This window comes from Urocitellus parryii, chromosome 5 (assembly GCF_045843805.1).
Source record: "Urocitellus parryii isolate mUroPar1 chromosome 5, mUroPar1.hap1, whole genome shotgun sequence".
In the NCBI taxonomy this organism is placed as follows: Eukaryota; Metazoa; Chordata; class Mammalia; order Rodentia; family Sciuridae; genus Urocitellus; species Urocitellus parryii.
Window position 1 is genome coordinate 186,274,288 of NC_135535.1, and position 21,746 is coordinate 186,296,033.

Consider the following 21,746-nt stretch of genomic DNA (forward strand, 5'->3'; position numbering starts at 1 on the left):
ATTAAGCAGAAGGTACAGTGTTGCCATATACCTTTCTCTTGTACTCACATATACAAACAAGTACATTCTCTTCTGTTTTGTCTCTATTAAATACTATGAATTTATACTGATTCCTTCAGTTTCAAAACTATACCTGGGGAGTTAATTCTAGCCTGCATTTTTGTTGTTGTTGTTGTTAACATATTTCTGATTGACATATATTTACTAATTTAAAAGAAAAACTTGTGAGACAGGGTCTTGCTAAGTTGCTGAAGCAGCCTCAAACTTGCCACCCTCCTGCCTTGGCCTCCAAAGTCACTGGGATTATAGGCATAGGCCACTGCGACTAGCTATTTACCAATTTTTAATTTCTCTGACAGAGAAACCCAACTCTCATTATACACAATACATTTACACATGGTGTAGCTTCAGAATTAACCCCTACTAGTGCAAAAGTAAACCAACTATCTATAGAGTTTAGTATTTGTTTACAGCTCTTTTTGTCTTTAGCCTGAAGATACAGCCTTTGGCAAAAAGCTACAAAAGTTATTTGAGTAACTCCCCGCCCCCTTTATTTTCCATCTTTAGTATGGTCATATTGTTTATTTAACCACAGTCAAATAAAATAAGCTAAATAATTTTTTTTTCAAATTGCATTTTAGCATTTTCCTCCGTCCTCATCGATTCTATTTTATTTGAGTATGTGAAAATGTTAGCATGGATCCCAAAGTGAGAACTATACAAAAAGGTATATTCAGAAAAATGTCGTATAATATCCTGCAGTCCTTTATGTTGGGTTCCCATCTACTATATATAGGCAGTCCATCTCAGTTTCCCATTTTTCCTTGCTGTGTAACTTTTTGCATAAATACACTCATATATGTGTAATTTTTCTATCTTCCCTTCTTTCTTCTTCAAAAGCATACTGTAGAATTCTTTTGCTTTTTTATTTAACAGTGTCCACATCAGCTTATAGAGTTTTTCACTCTTTCTTACAGCTGTATAGTAGTCTTTGAATCACATTGTCTTATATCACATTTTGGTAGTTTCCAGTATTTTGCAATTACAAATTCTTAGAGGTGGTAAACATAGTTTTGATAAGTATTGTTAAATTCCTCTCTCTAAAGGTTGGGTACTAATTTGTTTCTTTACAAGAACATATGAGAATTCCTCTTTCTCTATAATCTCACCAACAGAATGTGAAACCATACTTCTTAATTTTTGCCAATCTGATAGATGAGAACAATCTCATAGTTATCTTAATATGCTTAATTTGCATTTCTGTTATTATGAATGAAGTAAAACATCTTGTCATGGACTTAAGAGACTTATAGAGTTATACATTTGCTTAACAGGAATACATTCTGAGAAATGCATCTTTAATCCATTTTGTTGTTATGTGAACATCATACAGTGTATTTATACAACTCTACTGCACACTTAGTAGGCCTACTACACACCAAGGCCATAGGATATAGCCTATTGCTCCTGGGCTATAAAACTATATAGGGTGTTATTGTACTGAATGCTGTAGGCAATTGTAACACAATTGTATTTGTGTATATAAACAGAATGTACAGTAAAATAACAATATAAAAGATAACAAATGACATACCTGTATAGGGCACATGCAATGATTGGAGTTTACAGGACTGAAAGTTAGTAAATAAGTGGTAAGTGAATGTGAAGACCTAGGACATTATATTCACTACTGTAGACTTTATAAACACTAAATACTTCGACTACACTGAACTTATGAAAATCTTTTTCTTTCTTCCATAAGAAATTTTAGTTTACTGTTACTTTTTTTGCTTTATAAACTTTTTAATTTTTTTAAACATTGACTTTTACAACTACAGAAATATTTTCTCTCATTATATCCTTGTTCTGTAAACCTTTTTTAAAAATATTTTCTTAGTTGTCAATGGACTGTATTTATTATATATTATTTATTATATATATCATTTATTATATGCGGTGCTTAGAATCGAACGTAGTGCCTCACACATGCTAGACAAGTGCTCTACCACTGAGCCACAACCCCAACCCCTGTAAACTTTTTTTAATGAAAAAATTTAAATGTTCAACTATTTTGTTGGAACTGGGTGTGTAGTGCAGTGTTTAGCATACATGAGACCCTGGGTTCAATTCCCAGCCCCAAAGAATAAAAAAAAAAAATTGCTAAAAACTAAGACATAACACATTAGCCTAGGCCTGCACAGGATCAGGATTATTATTCTTACTGTCTTTTATCTCCATATCTTTTACTACCATGTCCATCTGAGACCCTATTTTAAAATAAAAAAGGACTGTGGATGTAGCTCTGATAAAGCACCCACTGAGTTTAGTCCCTAGTACCTTCCCCCCAAATTACCAAGTGCTGTACATAATTGTATATGTTATGCTTTTATATGATTGGCAGTGTTGCATCACCACAAATATATGAGTAAAGTATTGTTCTATGATGTTATAATAGCTTTGTGTCTCTAGCCAATAAAAATTTTTCAGCTTCATTATATTTTTTTTAAAAATTATATATATATTTAGTTGTAGATGGACACAATACCTTTATTTTGTTTGTTTATTTTTATGTGGTGCTGGGGATCGAACCCAGTGCCTCACACATGCTAGACAAGCACTCTACCACTGAGCCACAACCCCAGCCCCTCAGCTCCAGTATATTCTTATGAGACCATCATAAGATGATTATATATTTGGTCTACAGTGACTGAAACATTATTATGATGCATATATGTCTATGTATACAGTTTGTGAGCTTTTTTCTGTAGACTAGGTTTTTGGGTTTTTCTAAATTAAAAATATAATAAATTTATTGAGATGCAATTCATATACTATACAGTTCATTCTTTTTTTTTGTTGTTGTTGTTACTGGGGATTGAATTTAGGGACACTCAACCGCTGAGCCACATCCCCAGCCCCATTTTGTATTTTATTTAGAGACAGGGTCTCACTGATTTGATTCTCCTGCTTCAGCCCCACAAGCCACTGGGATTACAGGCATGCACCTCCATGCCCCGCCAGTTCATTCATTTAAAGTATACAGTTTAGTGGTTTTTAGTTATGTAATTAATCTCCCATACCATCCAATTTAAGGCCTTTTTCAAGATGGGCCCAGTGGTGTACTCCTGTAGAAGGGTAAGGCAAGAGGATATCAAGTTCCAGGCTAGCCTTGACAACTTAGTGAGACTCTGTCTCAAAGAAAAAAAATTAGAAAGGACCGGGGAGTCAGGCAAGGTGGTGCACGCTTGTAATCCCAGTGGTTTAGGGAGGCTGGGGCAGGAGAATTGTGAGTTCAAAGCCAGCCTCAGCAAAAGCGAGGAGCTAAGCAGTTCAGTGAGACCCTGTCTTTAAATAAAATACAAAAAAGATCCTGGGGATGTGGCTCAGTATTTGAGTGCCCCTGAGTTCAATCCTCAGTAACCCCCCTCACACACACAACAGGACTGGGGAATCTGTGTGGTGGTCCACATCTATAATCCCAGCAACTTGGGAGGCTGAGACAGGAGGATCACAAGTTTGAGACCGCCTCAGCAACTTAGTAAGGTCCTAAGTAACTTAGTGAGACCCTGTTTTGAAATAAAATATAAAAAAGAGCTGGAGATATTGTACAGTGGTTAAGCACCCCGGGTTCAATCCCAGGTACCAAAAAGAAAACAAGGACTGGGAATGTCCTTTTATGGGGTGAGTAATTGGTCATGAAACATATACAAAAAGCCCAGGAGACACCTAAGCCATTAAGCAACATATTCATGAAAGGTGGACTCTGCTGTGGATGAGAAATGACAAGGAGGCCTCACCGTCTTCTAGCTATTCTGCATCCCTTCATCCTGAGTCCACTGCTCACCACATAACCTATGATTACGTCAATTGTAAATGTAGGTCAATGGTAAATTCCCCCAAATTTGACCCCTAGTACCCTCCTACACATTCTTTTCAGTACTCTTAAAAGAAACTCTGTGTCCATTAATAGTCACACCCCATTCACCCTCAGTCTCTCAGCCCTGGACAAGCACCATTCTATTTTTTCCTATAAATTTGCCTATTTTGGATGTTTAACAAATATAAGTTATGTATTAAAAATCATAGTAATATCAATGGAATCATACAATACAGGTGTTTTGTGACTTGCTTCCTTTCACCTAGTAAAATTGAAGTCACACAATGTTTACAGTGTAATTTCCTAACCGTGTAATCCTTGAAACAACTTTGTGAAGTAGTTATTGTTATTATCCCCATTTTATAGATGAGGAAACTGAGGCACAGAGATTAAATATCTTGCTCTGTGGCTTATGGAATATTACTGAAATATTTCCCTCAATATTTCTCATCTTACTTAAATGAGGATCACAGTGGCTGAGCTGTATAAATGATAAAACATAGGAAAAGTGGTTTATTCAAAGGCCTCAAACTTCAGTATTAAGTAAATTGTAGTGGTTATTAATACATAGAGGTAGGTAAAGACCTGGTTCATTTGGCATGGTTGGCCTTGCCTTCTCTAGCATTTAGGTGTACCTGAACTGTTTTTTTTTTTTTTTTTAAATACCTTGAAATTCACCTCCTTAAAGTGTACATATTGATTCAGTTGTTTTTAATATATTCACAAGGTTGTAAATTGTTAAATTTTAGAACATTTCCATCATACCCCAAAGAAATCCTGTACCCTTTAGCAAAATCACTCTCCATTCCCTCTTCATCCCAGCCCCTCCTGGCAACCACTGATCTGCTTTTTATCTCTATAAATTTGTTCATTGTGAACACTTCCTGTAAAGGGAATCACATAAGTGATCTTTTGTGTCTGGCTTCTTTCACTTAACATAATATTTTCAGGGTTTATGTATGTTGTAGTAAGTATGTATACACCATTCTTTTTTTTTTTTTTTTTTTTGAGAGAGAGAGAAAGAGAATCTTTTTTTTGTAGATGGACACAACACAATGCCTTTATTTTTTTGTGGTGCTGAGAATCAAACCCAGGTCCCGCCCGTGCTAGGCGAGTGCTCTACCGCTGAGCCACAATCCCAGCCCATACACCATTCATTTTTATTGCCAAATAATGTTTCATGTATATCATTGTACAGATATTCCATATTTTGTTTATTCTGTAGCTGATGGGTTGTTTCCACTTTTTAGCTATTATGAATAAGGCTACTATGAACATTGGTGCACAGGTTTTTATGTGAGCACGTTTTCAGTTCTTTTGGGTATCTTCTTAAAAGTGGAACTCTGTGTCATATGGTAAACTGTTTTAACCCTTTCAGGAACTGCCGAACTGTTTTCCAGAGCAACTTCACCATTTAACATCCTCCATTAGCAGTGCAAGAATGTTCTGATTTCTCCTCATTCCTGTCAACACTTGTTATTGTCTGTCTTATTTTAGCCCTCCTGGAGGCTATGGAATGTTATCTCACTGAGATGGTGTTTTTGTTGTTGTTTTATTTTTGTAGTATTGGGAATTGAAACCAGAGCACGCTAGGCAAGCACTCTACCACTGAGCTTCATCCCCAGCCCTTTTGATTTTATTTCAAGACAGGGTCTTCTAAGGTGTCCAGGCTGGCCTTAAAGTTCTGATCCTCCTGTGTAGCTGGGTAATGCCACCATGCATGGCTCACTGAGGTTTTGATTTGCATTTCCCTAATGACTAGTGATGTCAAGCATTAGATGCTAGCTTTCAGATTGGCTCTTTCTGTGTCCTGAGCTATGTAATTCCTCTAGAGAGTCTTACCTAGGTTTCTGTTTGCCTCCTGCCTGAAGTCATTTTGACCTCTTAGATTAATTGATACCTCCTTAGTTGATATGATTCAGGAGAGGCCTTTGGGTAAGCTCTGATGGTCAGTCATCTGTGTGTGTAGGATTCAAGGCATGTGTTCAATTGACAGGTTTGATGTTACCATGAGGCTGATACAGCCATTGTGTTGGCTTGCCAGCTGCTGTCCAGCTTCTCCCTGGGATACTCCAATGAGTGGGATTAGGGATTCTTGAGCTGAAACAGTCTTGAGGGCCCATCTCATTCATCCTTCTGCAATAAGACAGAACCCTCACCCTGACCCTACCAGACTGGGGAGAATCTTTTACTCATTTCTTTAAAAATTCCTACAGGAAGAAATTTTTATTGACCCCCATTTATACTAGCCAGTATTTTAGCAGCCTTCTATGTTGGAAAAATTCTTTGCACTGACCCAGATCCCACCTTCTACAGCACATGCCAATTTCCTTTCATGCTTTCCTCTCTCAGAAGACATGAGAGACAGCTGCTCCCTTGGAGGGGATTCATTCACTGGTCAGACAAAACCACTTTGGCAGGAGAAGCCCTCATGTGAGGAAATGCAGACCAAGCCAGGCCCCTCCAGGAGACTTTAAATACTGAATGACCTTGTCACTTGACTATTGCCTGAGCAGCCTGCTTTGAAAAAGAGACTTTCTGACAGGCCCAGGTTATGAGTTTATCCTGAAACTCGTGTTTCAGAGTGTAGAGGCAGTGTCCAGTCAGCCTAGTGGGTGGTAATCAAATGCAGGTGGAGACCATCTGGCCAGGCCTGGCCCTCTCTATAGCCAAATGAGGACTGGCCTCCCCACCACAGAGCTGGCCCAGAAAGCACCCTGTGTGGAGACAGATGGTGTACACATGCATGTGCGCAGATGCACATCCATATGTGTGTGCAAACAGCCCTCCTTAGTAAAGTGATTTCTATGTGGACATGGATCTCCATCTCAGTGTTCTCCCATTGTGCAGCCAAGATGAACATGTTCCTTTTAGTTTGTTTTTCAAGTTTTTGTGGTTAGAAATCATGTATTTTCCTTGGACCAAGATGAAAGCCTTGGAATAATGGTCTAATACATTTTACAAAGCTGCCTCTAATTGGTGACTGCTTAAAAAATCTTCCCTTTGCCCTAGTGACCTATCTCCTTTTGCAGAATTTCAGAGTCAGTCTTGGATTACCTATGTGTTTTCACCTCTTCAAAATTGCAGTCCCAGGGAGGCAGCTTTTGCAACCTGTTTGCCTAGCTGTTCTCTCAGCTCCTCTTCATTGAATTGACCCCAACAGGGTGATTCAGCTTAAGTAGTGTCACTTTTAAGCATCTTTCCTAGCCAATCTCCAAAATTCTACAAGTGTACTCTCCAAATGGAGCCTGCTTCCTACATAGCTAAATAATTGGAGAAAATGCAGACTATTGATACTTCCTTAAAATATAGTTGGGCTTAACCATCTAAGAATTTATTTTCAATCCAAAAGAAATTGAATTTAGCTTCTCAGAGGTGACTTTTCCCCATGGTGCTAGAGAGCCAAGTTCCTCCAAGCACCCAAAGCCAAGGCTAGGACTAATATCAACTTCAGACATTGGACTCTGTTTGTTTCTCTCCAGTCTTTCTCCCTGGCCTCTTGGGGTTGTTGATGAAGAAAAAATGCTACAAGGAATTCCAGGGTTGGGCATTGACTGTATCATCAGCCCTTGAGAATATTCCCTTTGATCGCCTGTTCCAGAAGCTTGGCTAGCAAGATATTGGCTGTCATCTTAGTTTATGGTTTGTATTTGTATGCTGGGGAGTTTACATGTGTATAGTCATTGTAGCTCGAGTTTGCACAAGATATAATTACTGAAAATTATATCATGTACATATTATAACTGTTAACCCTTCCTGTGCTGGCAAGCCTCAGTGCTCTCAAGTACTCCTGCCTGTATGCCTCCCTCACCTGAGGAGGTATGGCATCAACTAACCAGGCTCTACTCTCTGACCCACATCATTGCTCTCTCTGGCACCAGTCTATTTCAGGAACTTCCCTGAGACTCAGAACTCCTGAGCATTTCCTAGCAGACAGTAAGGCCAGCATTCTGACCTTGTCTTATTGCCACAGGAAGGAATCATGGTTACAGAACCAGTATTCCTCATCATTCAGGGTCACCTAGAGATGGGAAGGGAGGCAAACTGTAATGTTTCAGGTTCCAATGATTCAAGAGTGCCTGTGGTTTCCAGAGGAGCAGTGTTGACTGATGCAGGCACGTGGGGTGCTAGGTTTCAGGAAGAAGAGGGCCGCCCCGTGTTTGGAATCTACTTGGGGACCAATCTACAGTGTTGACTTTGGAGGCCAGCCAGTGCAGCCAAGGATGTACCCTATGGGGTAGAATGAACCTAGGGTCTTATCCTCACAGAGCACACAGCCTTTCACAGGACACATATTCTTAGCAAACTAAATGTGGGTGCTCATTAGCAGCTTGAAGGAATAAGGAGCATGATGAGAAAGCTTTTCAGTAACGATGCTTCAGTCATACAAAAAGGATTGTTCTAGAGCCACAAAATCTGGAACTCATAATTCACAGTGCCAGCAGGGAAGGAAGTTTGGCTAGGCTCAGGTCTTATACATGTGTCCACAGCTAGCAGGAGGGTAAGGCAAGAATTCTGGTTCCTTAAAGTCTTTTGAGGTCCCGAGGTCCTTCTCCCCCAGGGCTCATACCCTGGAAAATTCCCCTGAATAAAAGGTTTGTATGCTGAGGCCACCACACAAAGCAGGGAGACTTAGACTTTCAAATAATGTTTTTCCTAAGGTAGTTGAACTTAAAACATTTGCTTTTTATTCTTTTCAGATTTACTGGAACAGATGGACCTAGTGGTTTTGGCTTTGAGTTAACATTTCGCCTAAAGAGAGAAACTGGGGAGTCTGCCCCACCAACATGGCCAGCAGAGCTAATGCAGGGCCTGGCCCGATATGTGTTCCAGTCAGGTAAGAGTCCAGGGGATGGTTGGGGTGCTGGTCCTGCCGTGAGCCTGGTCAGCTTTGGGAACTTACAGGCATATTTTGATGTCTGTGGAGTCCTTTCCTGAGTAGAAAGCTACCTGGGCCATAGCAGAGAGGGTTATATCCCTAAGCCCTCCTGCCACTGTCCTTATCACCCTGCCCTTGTTGCAGTCTGCCGTAATTAGCCTGGTTCCTGCTCCCTGCTCCCAGTGGTCTAGCTGTCTCTGTTTCTGTAACTACAAGGACCATGCTAATCTTGGCTCAGGGTCAGTTAATAGTAGGAAATGGGACAGAGGGAGAAAGAGAAGGGCCGGGAGCTTTCTCCCTCACAGGGTGAAGGGGAAGCTAGAATCAGGGAAGGCCTAAATGGTCAAATATTTTTTAATTCAGATATTTCACAGGCCCTCCAGAGGAGGGCTGAAGACTGCTAATATGCACCCTGAAGTGGGTACCTTGTACTGAGGGTCTTAGTCTTACTTGGCTCAGACTGCCTCTATCCTCTTACTTGGCTCAGACTGCCTCTATCCTCCGCTGGGGTGAAAGGTTGGAGTGAAATGTCCTGGAGGCTTTGTATCATCTGATGTTTCCGTATGGGTAATGAATTGCTCTGGAGCGCTTCCCCCATGACCTCAGGTGTTTTTCTTTTTCTTTCATTCTTTTTATTTTGGGTTGGGAGGGTGGTGGAATTGAACCCAGGGGCACTTAAGCATTGAGCTTTGACCCCAGCCCCTTTTTATATTTTATTTAGAGACAGGGTCTTGCTGAGTTGCTTAGTGCCTCAGTAAGTTGCTGAGGCTGGCTTTGAACTTGCGATCCTCCTGCCTCAGTCTCCAGAGCCACTGGGATTATAGGCGAGTGCCACCTCGCCTGGCTATGACCTCAGCTTTGTTTCTTTGTTTTGGTAAGCAGCCTTCAACACAAGGAGAGTGGATTGTAAATGTGACAGTTTAAATGCACTATGATCTTTGATTGGATCCTGAATTAGGAAAAAAAAAAGTCATTTGGACAATTGGAAAAATATGAATGTAGACTATATGAAGTAACAATATTATATAGTATATTAATACTATTATCTATTAATATATTGGAAAATAGTATTATAGTTCTGTGAACTTACTTGGATGTGATTATGTCATTATGGTAACATAGGATAATGTTCTTGGGAGATAAAGGCGGATTTATGGATAAAATGGCATGCTGTGTGCAACTTAATTGTCAAATGATTCATCAAAATAAATAAGATGTGTGTGGGAAGAGAAGAGAAAGCAAATGGGGTAAAATGTTAACAGCTGGTGAGACTAGGTGGAGTAATCATTGTACTGTACTAACACTTCTATGGGATTGGAAATTTTCATGGTAAAATTGTGGCTGTGGGCTGCGGTTGTAGTTCAGTGGTAGAGCATTTGCCTTGCAAGTACAAATTCCTGAGTTCAATCCCCAGTACTGCCAAAAACAAAAACTGAACAAACAAAAATTGTGACTGTTTCTTGTTGTGACTGTGTGTTGACTAGTGTGCACTCTGAGTCCCTTCTGCATCAATAATCCATCTTAAAGCATTCTAATGTGACCACTGTAGGTTGCAGCAGATCATGTTAGGCCCCTTCAGGGCAGGCTGACTACACTCCTAAAAGTACATTACTTCTGTTTTTCAGATTTCCTGTGATCTGATTGTACCATTTAGAAAAATAGATGAATCTATACTTTAAATTATTTTTGGAACATGGCAGAGAATAATAGTAAATTATTTAGATACTAGCAAAATGATAAAGAAAAGTAAAAGATAACTGACTTTAAGGTGGGAATCCATGGCTAAGGACCTAAATGTTGATGAGGAAAAGAGCTAATGTTTACTAGAGTATCCTGTACAACTTCACAGCCAAGCATGACCATCAGTGCTTCCTTAATATGCAGACAAGTTCTGTGAGTTAGGTACTGTTACACCAGTTTTACAGTTGCAGAGAGTTAAGTAGCACATTTAAGATCACACATCTAGCTGGGCGTGATGTCTCACACCTGTAATCCCAGTAGCTTGGGAGGCTGAAGCAGGAGGATCGCAAGTTCAAAGCCAGCAATTTAGCGTGTCTATAAGCAACCGGGTGAAACCCTGTCTTAAAATCAAAAATAAAAAGGGATGGGGATGTGCCTCAGTGATTTAGGGCCCCTGGGTTCAATCCCTGGGGCAATGGCAGAATTTGAATCCAGTTAGTGTACTTTTAGCGGAACCTATTTTACCATGATGGTATATTGCCAGTGTCTCAGCTGACATCTGGTTAACTGCATATCTCAGGCCGCACAATAAGAGATTTGAGAATTATTCACATGAATAATTGCTACTAAATCACATAGCCTATGTGTTCCATGATGCCTTACTTAGTGACATGCTGCTAATGCTTAATATAATGACATTCTAGAACATTCGGAGGATTTAGGAAGACAAAAAACATTTATAATAGTTCCAAAATCCATCTTTTCATCTTTTAGCTTTTTTGAGTATGTGTGGTATTGGGCATTGAACCCAACACTTTACACAGGTTAGGCAAGCATTCCACCACTGAGCTACATTTCCAGATCATTTTATTTTATTTTGGACATGGTCTTGCAAGTTGCCTTGGCTAGACTCAGATTTCTAATAATCCTCCTACCTCAGCCTCTCAGGTAGCTGGAATTACAGGCATGTACCGTATCATCTTTTAACTTTTTTTTTTTTTTTTTTTTTTTTTGGTACCAGGGATTGAACCCAGGCCAGGGGTATTTAACTACTGAGCCACATTCTAGCCCTATTTTATATTTTATTTAGAGGCAGGTCTTGCTGAGTTGCTAGGGCTGGCTTTGAACTTGAGATCCTCCTGCTTTAGCCTCCCAATCCCCTGGGAGTACAGGCATTACCACCATACCCAGCATCTTTTAGCTTTTTATTCATGAAAATATGTGTATAAACAGAACACATGTAACTGTGCCCTTTGATTTTTCACATACTTAATAATACCCAAATCAAGAAATAGATGAATTCTTCAGAAACCTCCTTTGTGTGACTACCCTTCCTCTAGCCTAACTTCCAACAGCATCATCCTCTTTTTTAAATTTTTAAATATTTTTAGTGTATTATAGTTATGCATAATAGCAGAGTTCATTTTGATATATTCATAAATGCATATAGCATAGTTTTCCCCACTTCAATCCCCATTGCCAGCCACCTCTCATCCCTCCTCCTGATCCCCTTCCTCAACTCTAGTGGTCTTCCATCTATTTATCGATCTATCTATACCAGGGATTGAACCCAGGGATTTAACCACTGAGCCACATCTGCATTCCTTATTTATATTCCATTTAGAGACAGGGTTTTGCTGAGTTGCTTAGTGCCTCACTAAGTTGCTGAGGCTGGCTTTGAACTCGTGACTTCCTACCTCAGCCTCCCAAGTCACTTATTTTTTAATTGATGCATTATAGTTATATAGAAAGGAATTTTCTTCCTTCCTTCCTTCCTTCCTTCCTTCCTTCCTTCCTTCCTTCCTTCCTTCCTTCCTTCCTTCCTTCCTTCCACTGGGGATTGCACCCAGGGCCTTGCACATGCTAGGCAAGCACTCTACCCCTGAACTATATCCCCAAACCCCTTTCTTTATTTTTTATCCTATTTCATTGCATTGTGTAGGTCCTCAGCACCACTTGCTTGAACTTGTTGCTAATAACCTAAGTAGGCCCCATCTCTACTCCTCTTCCATGTGAAATTCTCCCTTCTGCACATGCTTGCCATTTCAAGGGGCACTTAGGAAGGTGATTTAAGAGTATAGCCCTTTAACTAAAAAAAGAAAAAAAAAAAAAGACTGCCTGCCTTCACCTTAGCTCTGCCAGTTAAAGCCTCCTGACCTTAGACATCATTTAAGTTCCATTTACTCATTTATAAAGCCCAGATAATAATAGTAACTGCACATGAAAGTCATTAAGAGGATGAAATGACTCACTTAGAACAGTGCCTGATTAACAGTATTATATAAGTATTACCTGCAATTATTATTATTCAGTCTTTAAAACATATATGAATCAAGGAGGATAACTTGTTGTTTTTTTTTTTTTTTTTTTTGACAGTAATAGTAAAGTCACTATTAAACAGCAAAACCCTTATTAGGATGTGCCTTTTTGTCCCTGAATCAGATACCTGCTTTAATTGATATGGTGCCATTATTTTGCTCCTATACAGAAAACTGGTAATAGTGATACAAATCAAATGACTTGGTTTTTTTTTCTTTTTAAGAGAGAATTTTTTAAAAAATATTTATTTCTTAATTTTCGGTGGACACAACATCTTTATTTTATTTTTACGTGGTGCTGAGGATCAAACCCAGCACCCCACTCATGCCAGGTGAGTGCACTACCACTTGAGCCACATCCCCAGCCTCGACTTGTTTTATTTAGCACAAACCATCAAACAAATTTCAGTTCAGATGTGGCTCCTTGATTTTATGTAGTTGGTTTATATAGTTGCCTCAGAAGTCTTAGGCAGTCTTTGACATTCTATATGCAGTGGAGTCCTTGTAGTTTGATGGGACCTTAATGTAAATCCTTTAATAAGGTGAAGAATCTTTTGATAGCGTGAATAATTGCTCCTTATTGCATATATTTTATAAGATTGGGTTTAAGCCTATCAGGTTTTCTCAGAGCAGAGCATGCTTTACTAATACTGAAGAGAACCTGCCTGTGACTTGGAGGCATTACTCACCCGTGCCTGGTTACACTCTACAAGGATACATATATTGTACAAAACATGTATTTTTTGCTTGATGTGTACACAGATATACCTACATGTGTAAATGGCACCCTCAATCTGTCTGATGTCTTTATGTTGCTTGTGCCATCCACCCTAAACCCTGTAACTTTATGTGGAGCTCTCCGTCCACCCATCCACCTGCATGTGAGGACATGCTGTGCAGTATAATTAAGTCAGTGGAATATTGAGACCTGCTTTTCCAGATCTAAAACTCATCCACAGTTTTGCCATCTGGGCTTGGAAATAGCATTAAGGCCGAGGCTGGCCAAGGAAAGAAGAATGATGATACCCTGGCGGGTATGAAGTGGAGTGGTGATACCCATGCCCAGCTATGGGGCTATGTGAGGCAACCTCTGAAGCTTGCTCTGAAGAATGATTCGAGGAGTCCTATAACAGTCCTGACCTACTGGAGGCCAGTTACCCTTTGGCAGGTTTACTGAGAGGAGGGAAGCTAAGCTGGAAAGAAAATGAAGTAGAAATGAGAAAAACCCAGGAAAGAAGATTATCCAGAGGTGGTGAAGACTTCCAGATGTGGGGATAGGCTATATTATTTTAATTGGGTACTTCTAATTATAAGAAAATGACAGAAACCCAATTTAAACTATGCTAAATAATAACAGACTTTATTGGCTCGGGTATCTGGGACATTCAGAAGTTCAGGTGTGGCTTGATCTGTTTCTTCAGTGCCTGCAGGCCTCTCTATGTTGGTCTTGTACTGCAGACTGGCTCTCTCTTGTGCCAGGACAGGTGAATACCAGCATTTCTAGTTTAAGGTTCTCTCCATTTGTAGCCCAGCAGGCCAAAGACCATTTTCTTCCAACTCTCCTATATCAGTCCCAGGGAAGGACTTATATTAGTTCTACCTGGGTCATTTGACCACCTTTATTGAAGGCAGTGATCCATTGGAACACCAGGACTTATATTTAAAGTCCTCCCCTCCTCATTTCCAACAATATGAAGTAGGAGGGAAGTCCCCTAAGGCAATGGGTAACTACTGGTAGAAAAAGAATACGTTTGCCTTTTGGTAGCAAAATCATTTGCTCCACAGGGTTATAGGACCATCTCTTACCTCACCAATGGTGGTGTGCAGTCACATTTGGAAGCCAGATCTTTAGAGAAGGTGTAGATAAAACGGGTACCTTTGTTTTTTTTTCTATCTTCTTGTATCTCTTGGAGTGGTTTTGACTACAAGTAATAGGACATCCTGACTGAATGACCCAGCATAACAATATGGGAAATTTTTTTTGTATTTGAGTTGTTGATGGACCTTTATTTTAATTATTTATTTATATGTGGTACTGAGAATTGAACCCAGTGCCTCACACATGCAAGGCAAGCGCTCTACCACTGAGCCACAACCCCAGCCCACAATTAGGGATCTTATCATGTATAACAAATCATCTGAAAAAGGACATTCCAGTGCTGGTGTCATCTCTTCAATTATATGGTCAGGGATCTAGTTCTTTTTAACTTTATACTGTGCCTTCCTTAGCACTTTGACTTGTCTTTTTAAACTGGTTCTCTCATATTCAAATGATGGATGTCGTGTTTCCTGGCATCCTGGAATCATATTTGACAGAGTCTATAAGCAGTAAACTCTCTCATGTCTATCTTGTGACACTCAAATGAAAACTCAATCAAAATATGCTGTAACTTCTCTCACTGATGTCCCCTTGCATCCCAATTGCCAGAATTATATCAAGAAAACAGATCAAGCCCTTTTGGCTAGAAATAGGCCTAGTTCCTCAAAGGGGACAGCCAGGAAAATACACAAATACAAAACAGAGTTCCGTTAGTCAGGAGGGTGCTATGGTTTGGATATGATTTGTCCCCCACAAAGGTGCACATGTGAAGCTTGGTCCCTAGTAGAGTAGTGTGGGTTGGCAACTTCGGTGTTGTGTGGCAGGACTTCTAGCTCTTGAGGTACTACTAAATGAGCTCTTGCAAGAGCACACTGTTGTAAAGTGAGGTCAACCCCACACCTTGGCTTCCTTGTGCCTTAGCCATGAGGCCAGTTCCCTTTCTGCTTCTCCACCATGTTGTGACAAAGCCAGGAGCCCCTCAGTAGGATGTTGGCACTGTGTTTAGATCCTCCAGCTATCAATATCATGAGCCAAATAAACCTCCTTACTTTGTAGGTTTCCTATCCTTAGATATTTTGCTATAGGGCTGGGGATGTGGCTCAAGCGGTAGCGCGCTCGCCTGGCATGCGTGCGACCCGGGTTCGACCCTCAGCACCACATACCAACAAGGATGTTGTGTCCGCCGAGAACTGAAAAATAAATATTAAAAATTCTCTCTCTCTCTCTCTCTCTCTTTAAAAAAAAAAAGATATTTTGCTATAGCAACACAAACAGATCAAAGCAAAGGGAAATAGCTATCAGATGAGCAAAACAATATCTACCACTCCCACCTAAAAAGTCTTAGCCCTGCCTGGGATCAGAGGAACCTTGCATATTGGTCAGGACACTGGCCAGTACAAAAGTATCATGTGGGCCGGGTACATTGGCGCACACCTGTAATCCCAGCAGCTCAGGAGGCTGAGACAGGAGGATCACTGAATTCAAAGCCAGCCTCAGCAACTGCAAGGTGCTAAGCAAATCAGTGAGACCCTCTCCCTTAATAAAATACAAAATGGGGGGTGCTGGGGTTGTGGCTCAGCGGTAGAGCGCTTGCCTCACATGTGTGAGACCCTGCGTTCTATCCTCAGCACCACATACAAAAATAAACAAGTGAAATAAAGGTATTGTGTCCAACTACAACTAAAAAAGAAAAATTTTTAAAAAATACAAAATGGGGCTGGGGATATGGCTCAGTGGTCGAGTACTCCTGAGTTCAATCCCTGGTACCAAAAAAAAAAAAAACAAGTATCATATGGGAAGAGAATGTTTCAGTCCAGAGGAAAGGGTGTCTGTCATTTCACTTGCTCCATCAGATTTAGAGCCAAATCCAGCTTCTGGCGTGAATCATTTGGAAAGTTCTATAGGAAACACATCAATAACTTTACCATTAGACACTTCAACCACTGTCTTTCCTGCTTTGCACCTAGTTCCTCTTCCTCCCTATTCCCTTTTAATTTTTTTTAATTTTATTTTTCAGTTGTACACAGTACCTTTGTTTTATTTATTTTTATGTGGTGAACCCAGGGTCTCGCACATGCTAGGCAAGCGTTCTACTGCTGAGCCACAACCCTAGCCCTCCCTTTTAATTTTTTTAAAAAATATTTTTAGTTGTAGATGGACACAATGCCTTTTTTTTAATTTATATGTGGTGCTGAGAATTGAACCCATTGCCTCACACATGCTAGGCAAATGCTCTACCACTGAGCTACAACCCTCGCACCTCCTTTTTAATTTTTTCATCAGCTTATTTTTCTTCTCAGATTGTCAGTGACTACTCCCTTGTCCCAGACCCTCTGGGTTTTATTAGAAAGAAACCATCCCCCAACTCAGCAGGGCTTGATTTTTTGAACTATGCTTTAGAGTGCTTTAAAATTCTGCTGGAGAGGCAGTTTGTTTTCTGTTGTGCCATCGGTGAGCCTTTAACCACAAATTCCAAGGCAATTTCACTTGAGTTTTTAAGAGAAACATGGCTCCCTAACCTTGTTTTTGACACTGTGGAAATTCAAGTGCCTTCACTTGCTGCTGTTTAATGGCAACCTCATGACATGTGCTGAGTCAACTCAGTTTTTGATTTAGGTCCAATCAAGGAGGTGATGGCCCCACATGAGCAGGAACATCTCTGACTCATGGCTGATTGAACTGTGGTATTGACAGACTATCACTAGGGATGTTTTTTCTTAACCTTTCTTCCCCCTGCTTATAAAAGAAATATTTGTTCTTTATAAAAACAGAAATATATGACACTGAAAGTAAAAATCCTTCATAATTTATTCCCCCATGAGAAAACTTTGGTATTCCTGGTTTCAGATTTTTTAATGCATATATCTAGATGGAATTATTATTATTTTTTTTTTAAATGGTACTAAGGATTGAACCCAGGGTGCTCTGTCACTGAGCTATCCCCCATCCCTTTTAAAAAATTTTTACTTTTAAAATTGGTTCTTACTAAGTTGCCCAGACTGGTCTTGTTCTTGTAATCCTGCTTCCCCAGCCTCCTGAGTGACTGGGATTACAGCTTGTTTTTTTAATTTAATGTCTTTTGGACATCTTTCTATGTTCATATGTTCTTTTTAACTGTATGCTTTTTTTTTAATTGCTTAAATATACTATTACTTTTTTTAACCACTCTCCTATTGTTGGACATTTGGGTTATCTCCATTTTTTCCTTCTACAGTCCTATAATCAGCATCCTTGTATATATTACATATGGGGGGAGGGGAATGCATTTTTATCTATTATAAATATATATACCACACACAAACACACACACTCTCTCTCTCACACACACACCCACACACCACCGAGCTACATCCCCAGTCCTTTTTTATTTTTAAATTTGAGACAGGGTCTTGCTGATTTGCTGAGGCTAACCTCAAATTTACGATCCTCCTGCCTCAGCCTCCCAAGATGCTGGGATTACAGGCATCCAGCGAAAAGATTTTTTTTTTAATATTTAATTTTTTAGTTATAGTTGGACACAATAATGTTTATTTTATTTATTTATCTTTATGTGGTGCTGAGGATCAAACCCAGGGCCTCGCACGTGCTAGGCAAGTGCTCTACCATGAGCCACAACCCCAGCCCCAAAAGATTTTTTTAAGTGAGGGCAAGTTAAATGAATGAATATATTGTTATAGTAATATTGTCATGGTCATCCAGTGGATATTATAATTGTTTTCAATAAATAATAATATTCAACAAATAATAATGATATATGTAAGTATTTTTGTAGCAACAAATTCCTGAGTCCTAGATAATTGATCCCCTTTCTTAGGTTACTTGGCCTGAAAGAAATAGGTTATTACATGCTAAACAGCACAAGCAAGAGCAAGTTCTTATCCTATGTATCATACAGGTTAGATTTAGCACAGGAACCTACCAAGAATTCTTTATCTGGGACTGGGATTGGTAGCTCTGTGGTAAAGTGCTTGCCTTGAGTTGTGTGAAGCCCTGGGTTTGATCCCCAGTTCCAAAAAAGAAAAGGCAGGGGTGAAGCCCACCCCTAACCATAGAGTGCTTTGTTGCAGTAGTAGAAATTGAACCCAGAGGTGCTACCACTGAACTATACCCTCAGCCCTTTTTAATTTTTTTTTTTTTTTTTACTTTGAGACAGGTTTTAACTAAGTTGTCCAGGCTGGCCTCAAACTTGCAATTCTTTTGCCTCAGCTTTCCCAGTCCCCCCACCTTTTTTAACTGATATAAGTGTATTTTTAAAAATTTTTTACATATTTTTCATTGGTACATTATAATTATACATTATGTTGGGATTCATTGTTATTAAATATACTTTTAAAAGTTAAATTGTGCTGGACGTGGTGGCACATCCCTGCAAATTCCAGTGGCTTCGGAGGCTGAGGCAGGAGGATCAAAAGTTCAAGGCCAGCCTCAGCAATTTAGTGAGGCCCTAAGCAAATTAGTGAAACCCTGTCTCAAAAAAATGGGCTGCAGGGGCTGAGGTTGTGGCTCAGCGGTAGAGCGCTTGCCTAGCACATGCAAGACATTGGGTTCAAGCCTTAGCACCACATAAAAACAAAGATATATATATATATATATACACACACACACACATACACACACACATATACATACATACATATATATATACACATATGGATATGTGTGTGTGTGTGTATATATATATATTTTAAAAGGGTGGGGTGCTGTGGATGTAGATCAGTGGTAAAGTGCCTCTAGGTTCAATCCACAATGCCCTTAAAAATAAATAAATAAATAAATAAATAAATAAATAAATAAATAAATAAATAAATAAATAAATAAATAGAAGAGTGCTTTATCTTTGAAATGGGAAGTGGTGAGGGATACTTTTCCAAATAATCAACAGGTCAGGTTGGTTTTTTTTGTTTTTGTTTTTGTTTTTGTTTTGTGTGTGTGTATGGAAACTCAAACTTGTTTTTCTGTAATTAAAATAGTGCTGGGAGTGTAGCTCAGTGGTAGAGTGCATGTTTAGCATGTGCCATGTGCAAGGCTCTGGTTCAGTCCTCAACACAGGAAAGAAGGGGAAATAAAGAAAGTAAATAAAGAAGTAGCTTTTGAGCACCAAGCCATCCCAGATGTTTACATTCGCTCCTTTAACTTCTGCAGTAGGTAGCCCAAAGAGCACTATCTGATACAGCACTTTTCAGATATGAAAAAAGGGCTTAGAGGTGATGGGTCTGAGAATTCCCTATGGCTAGAGAAGTTGGGAGAAAGAAATTGTTTTTCTTTCTTTCTTTCTTTTTTCTTTTTCTATTTCCTGTGGGCCTGGAGATGGAACCCAGGCCTCACACATGCTAGACAAGTGCTCTACCACCACTCAGCTATACCCCAGCCCTTGTTGTATTAATTTTTTGTAAGTGCATGCTGTATACAGGGGCTGTACAGATGCTGGAGAAGCCATATGGAATAGAGGGGATACCTGCCCTGAAGTATTGGGTACACACCGAAAAAAAAAAAGGAAAATGAATACTAGATTCCATAAAATTGCTGAGGGGGAAAGATCAAGGTGCTCCAGAGGAATAAAATGGTGGATGTATTTTACATTTTGGGGTTAACAAAAGAACTGTAGGCCACGGATGAGGAGGAAGACTTTTTTTGCTGAGGGAACAGCATGTGTAAGCCCCTTGAGAGGGAAGAGCTTGAGGCCTGAGGAACTGAAAGATGTCTTCTGACACTAGAGAAGGCTGAGGGAGAAAAGGTCCAGGTGGTAGCACAGCTAGAGGCATTGCAGGAATGGAAAGTGCAGGGCCTTAAGGCAAGTCAGGATGAGTTGTCTGCATTTTATTCTAAGAGCAGTAGAAGCCTTTTAAGGAGAAAGGGAAAGACTAATTTAGAGTGATTTTTTTTTTTTTTTTAATTAAGATGTGCTTGGTCAGATTTGAGGTATTTGATTTTCTGACTGTATTTTGAGAGGGATTCTTTCACAGAAGGTGCTGGGGCTGTGCAACCTTTGGATTCTTCTCAGCTCTGCCATTTCGATGCTTAGAACGTGGAATACAGGAAAATCTTGTCCTCAGCCTAAGAAGGGCTCCCTCTTCTCTCTCAGGATTATTAGCAGCCTCCCCACATGTCCACCACCACAGGGTTCTCTTTTTACATGCAAGAGGTAGATCAGCTCTGTGCTCTCCAGCCTCCCTGCAGGTGAGCAAAGGATATTAGGAAGACTGCATGAGAAGTTTGGAGCTTGGCCCAAGTAAGACATTGCTGGGCTAGGTTGAGCTTTTCACCTACAACCTACTTGGCTTTCTCCTCTTGGATGCCCCAAGTGTATCCAGTAATATCTGCCTCCAGGAAAGTTTTCTGAAAGAAGATGCTCTATTATTAAGGAACAAAGTTGTAGAGTTCTTTCGTTCCTGGTTTGTATAAGCTGCTCACTGCCCCAGTCAGCTAACCAAAGCCAAATGGAGCTGCCTAGTTATATTAACATCATTTGTCTTCTTACTCTTTTTGATTTTCCTGACATTTTCTTTCCCTCAGCCTGATTTACCCTCTCTTCTGGTTGCTATGGATCTATAAAATATTTTTTCTTTCATCTGTTAGTAATACTGACCAACTAAGGCAAAACAACCCCATTCATTTATCTGTACGTTACCAAGTTTTTAGATTAATAGTTGCAAGATTGTATTCCTGTCCCATGGAAGAAAAATGGGTCAGTCCCTGAGAAAGGAGCCTGTACCTTAAAACTTAAGTTATTTAGCTCATATATAATTGAGTATTTTTAGGGAAGACTTTTTACCCTGATAGCAGAGATTGGCAAGTGTAGCCCACAGGCCAAAACCTGATAGCTTCCTATTTTTGTAAATAAAATTTGACTGAGCATAGCCACACTAATTGTACATTACCTGTGGCTTCTTTTGTGCTACAACACATAAAGTTGAATGGCTATGTCAAGAACTATATGAAAAAAACATTCTTGGAGGGTTAAAGATGTGGCTCAGTGGTAGGGCATTTGCCTAGCATGTGCAACCCCTAGCACCACAAAACTAATTAAATTAATTAATTTAAAAGAAGAGGAACAAGGAATGAACTATATGGCCCTTGAAGCCAAAATATTTGATATCTGGCTACTTACCCAAAAGTCTGGCAACTTCTAACTTGGAAAATGTTTTCCACTTCTGAATAATGACCCAAGTGCAG

At 39.7% G+C, this 21,746-nt stretch overlaps 1 protein-coding gene across 5 annotated transcripts in view; it reads left to right on the forward strand.

The window, feature by feature from the left end:
* The window catches only part of Sufu (SUFU negative regulator of hedgehog signaling), a 112,745-nt gene that overhangs the window by 26,496 nt on the left and 64,503 nt on the right, over positions 1-21,746 (forward strand). For all 5 annotated transcript variants that reach the window (XR_003301877.2, XR_013343596.1, XR_003301878.2 and 2 more), the window contains exon 3: positions 8,578-8,714. Coding sequence is in view for 2 of the 5 variants with exons in the window: in XM_026401172.2 (XP_026256957.1) it covers positions 8,578-8,714 (137 nt within the window). In the remaining 3 variants the exon portion in view is untranslated. The remainder of the gene's footprint in view (positions 1-8,577; positions 8,715-21,746) is intronic.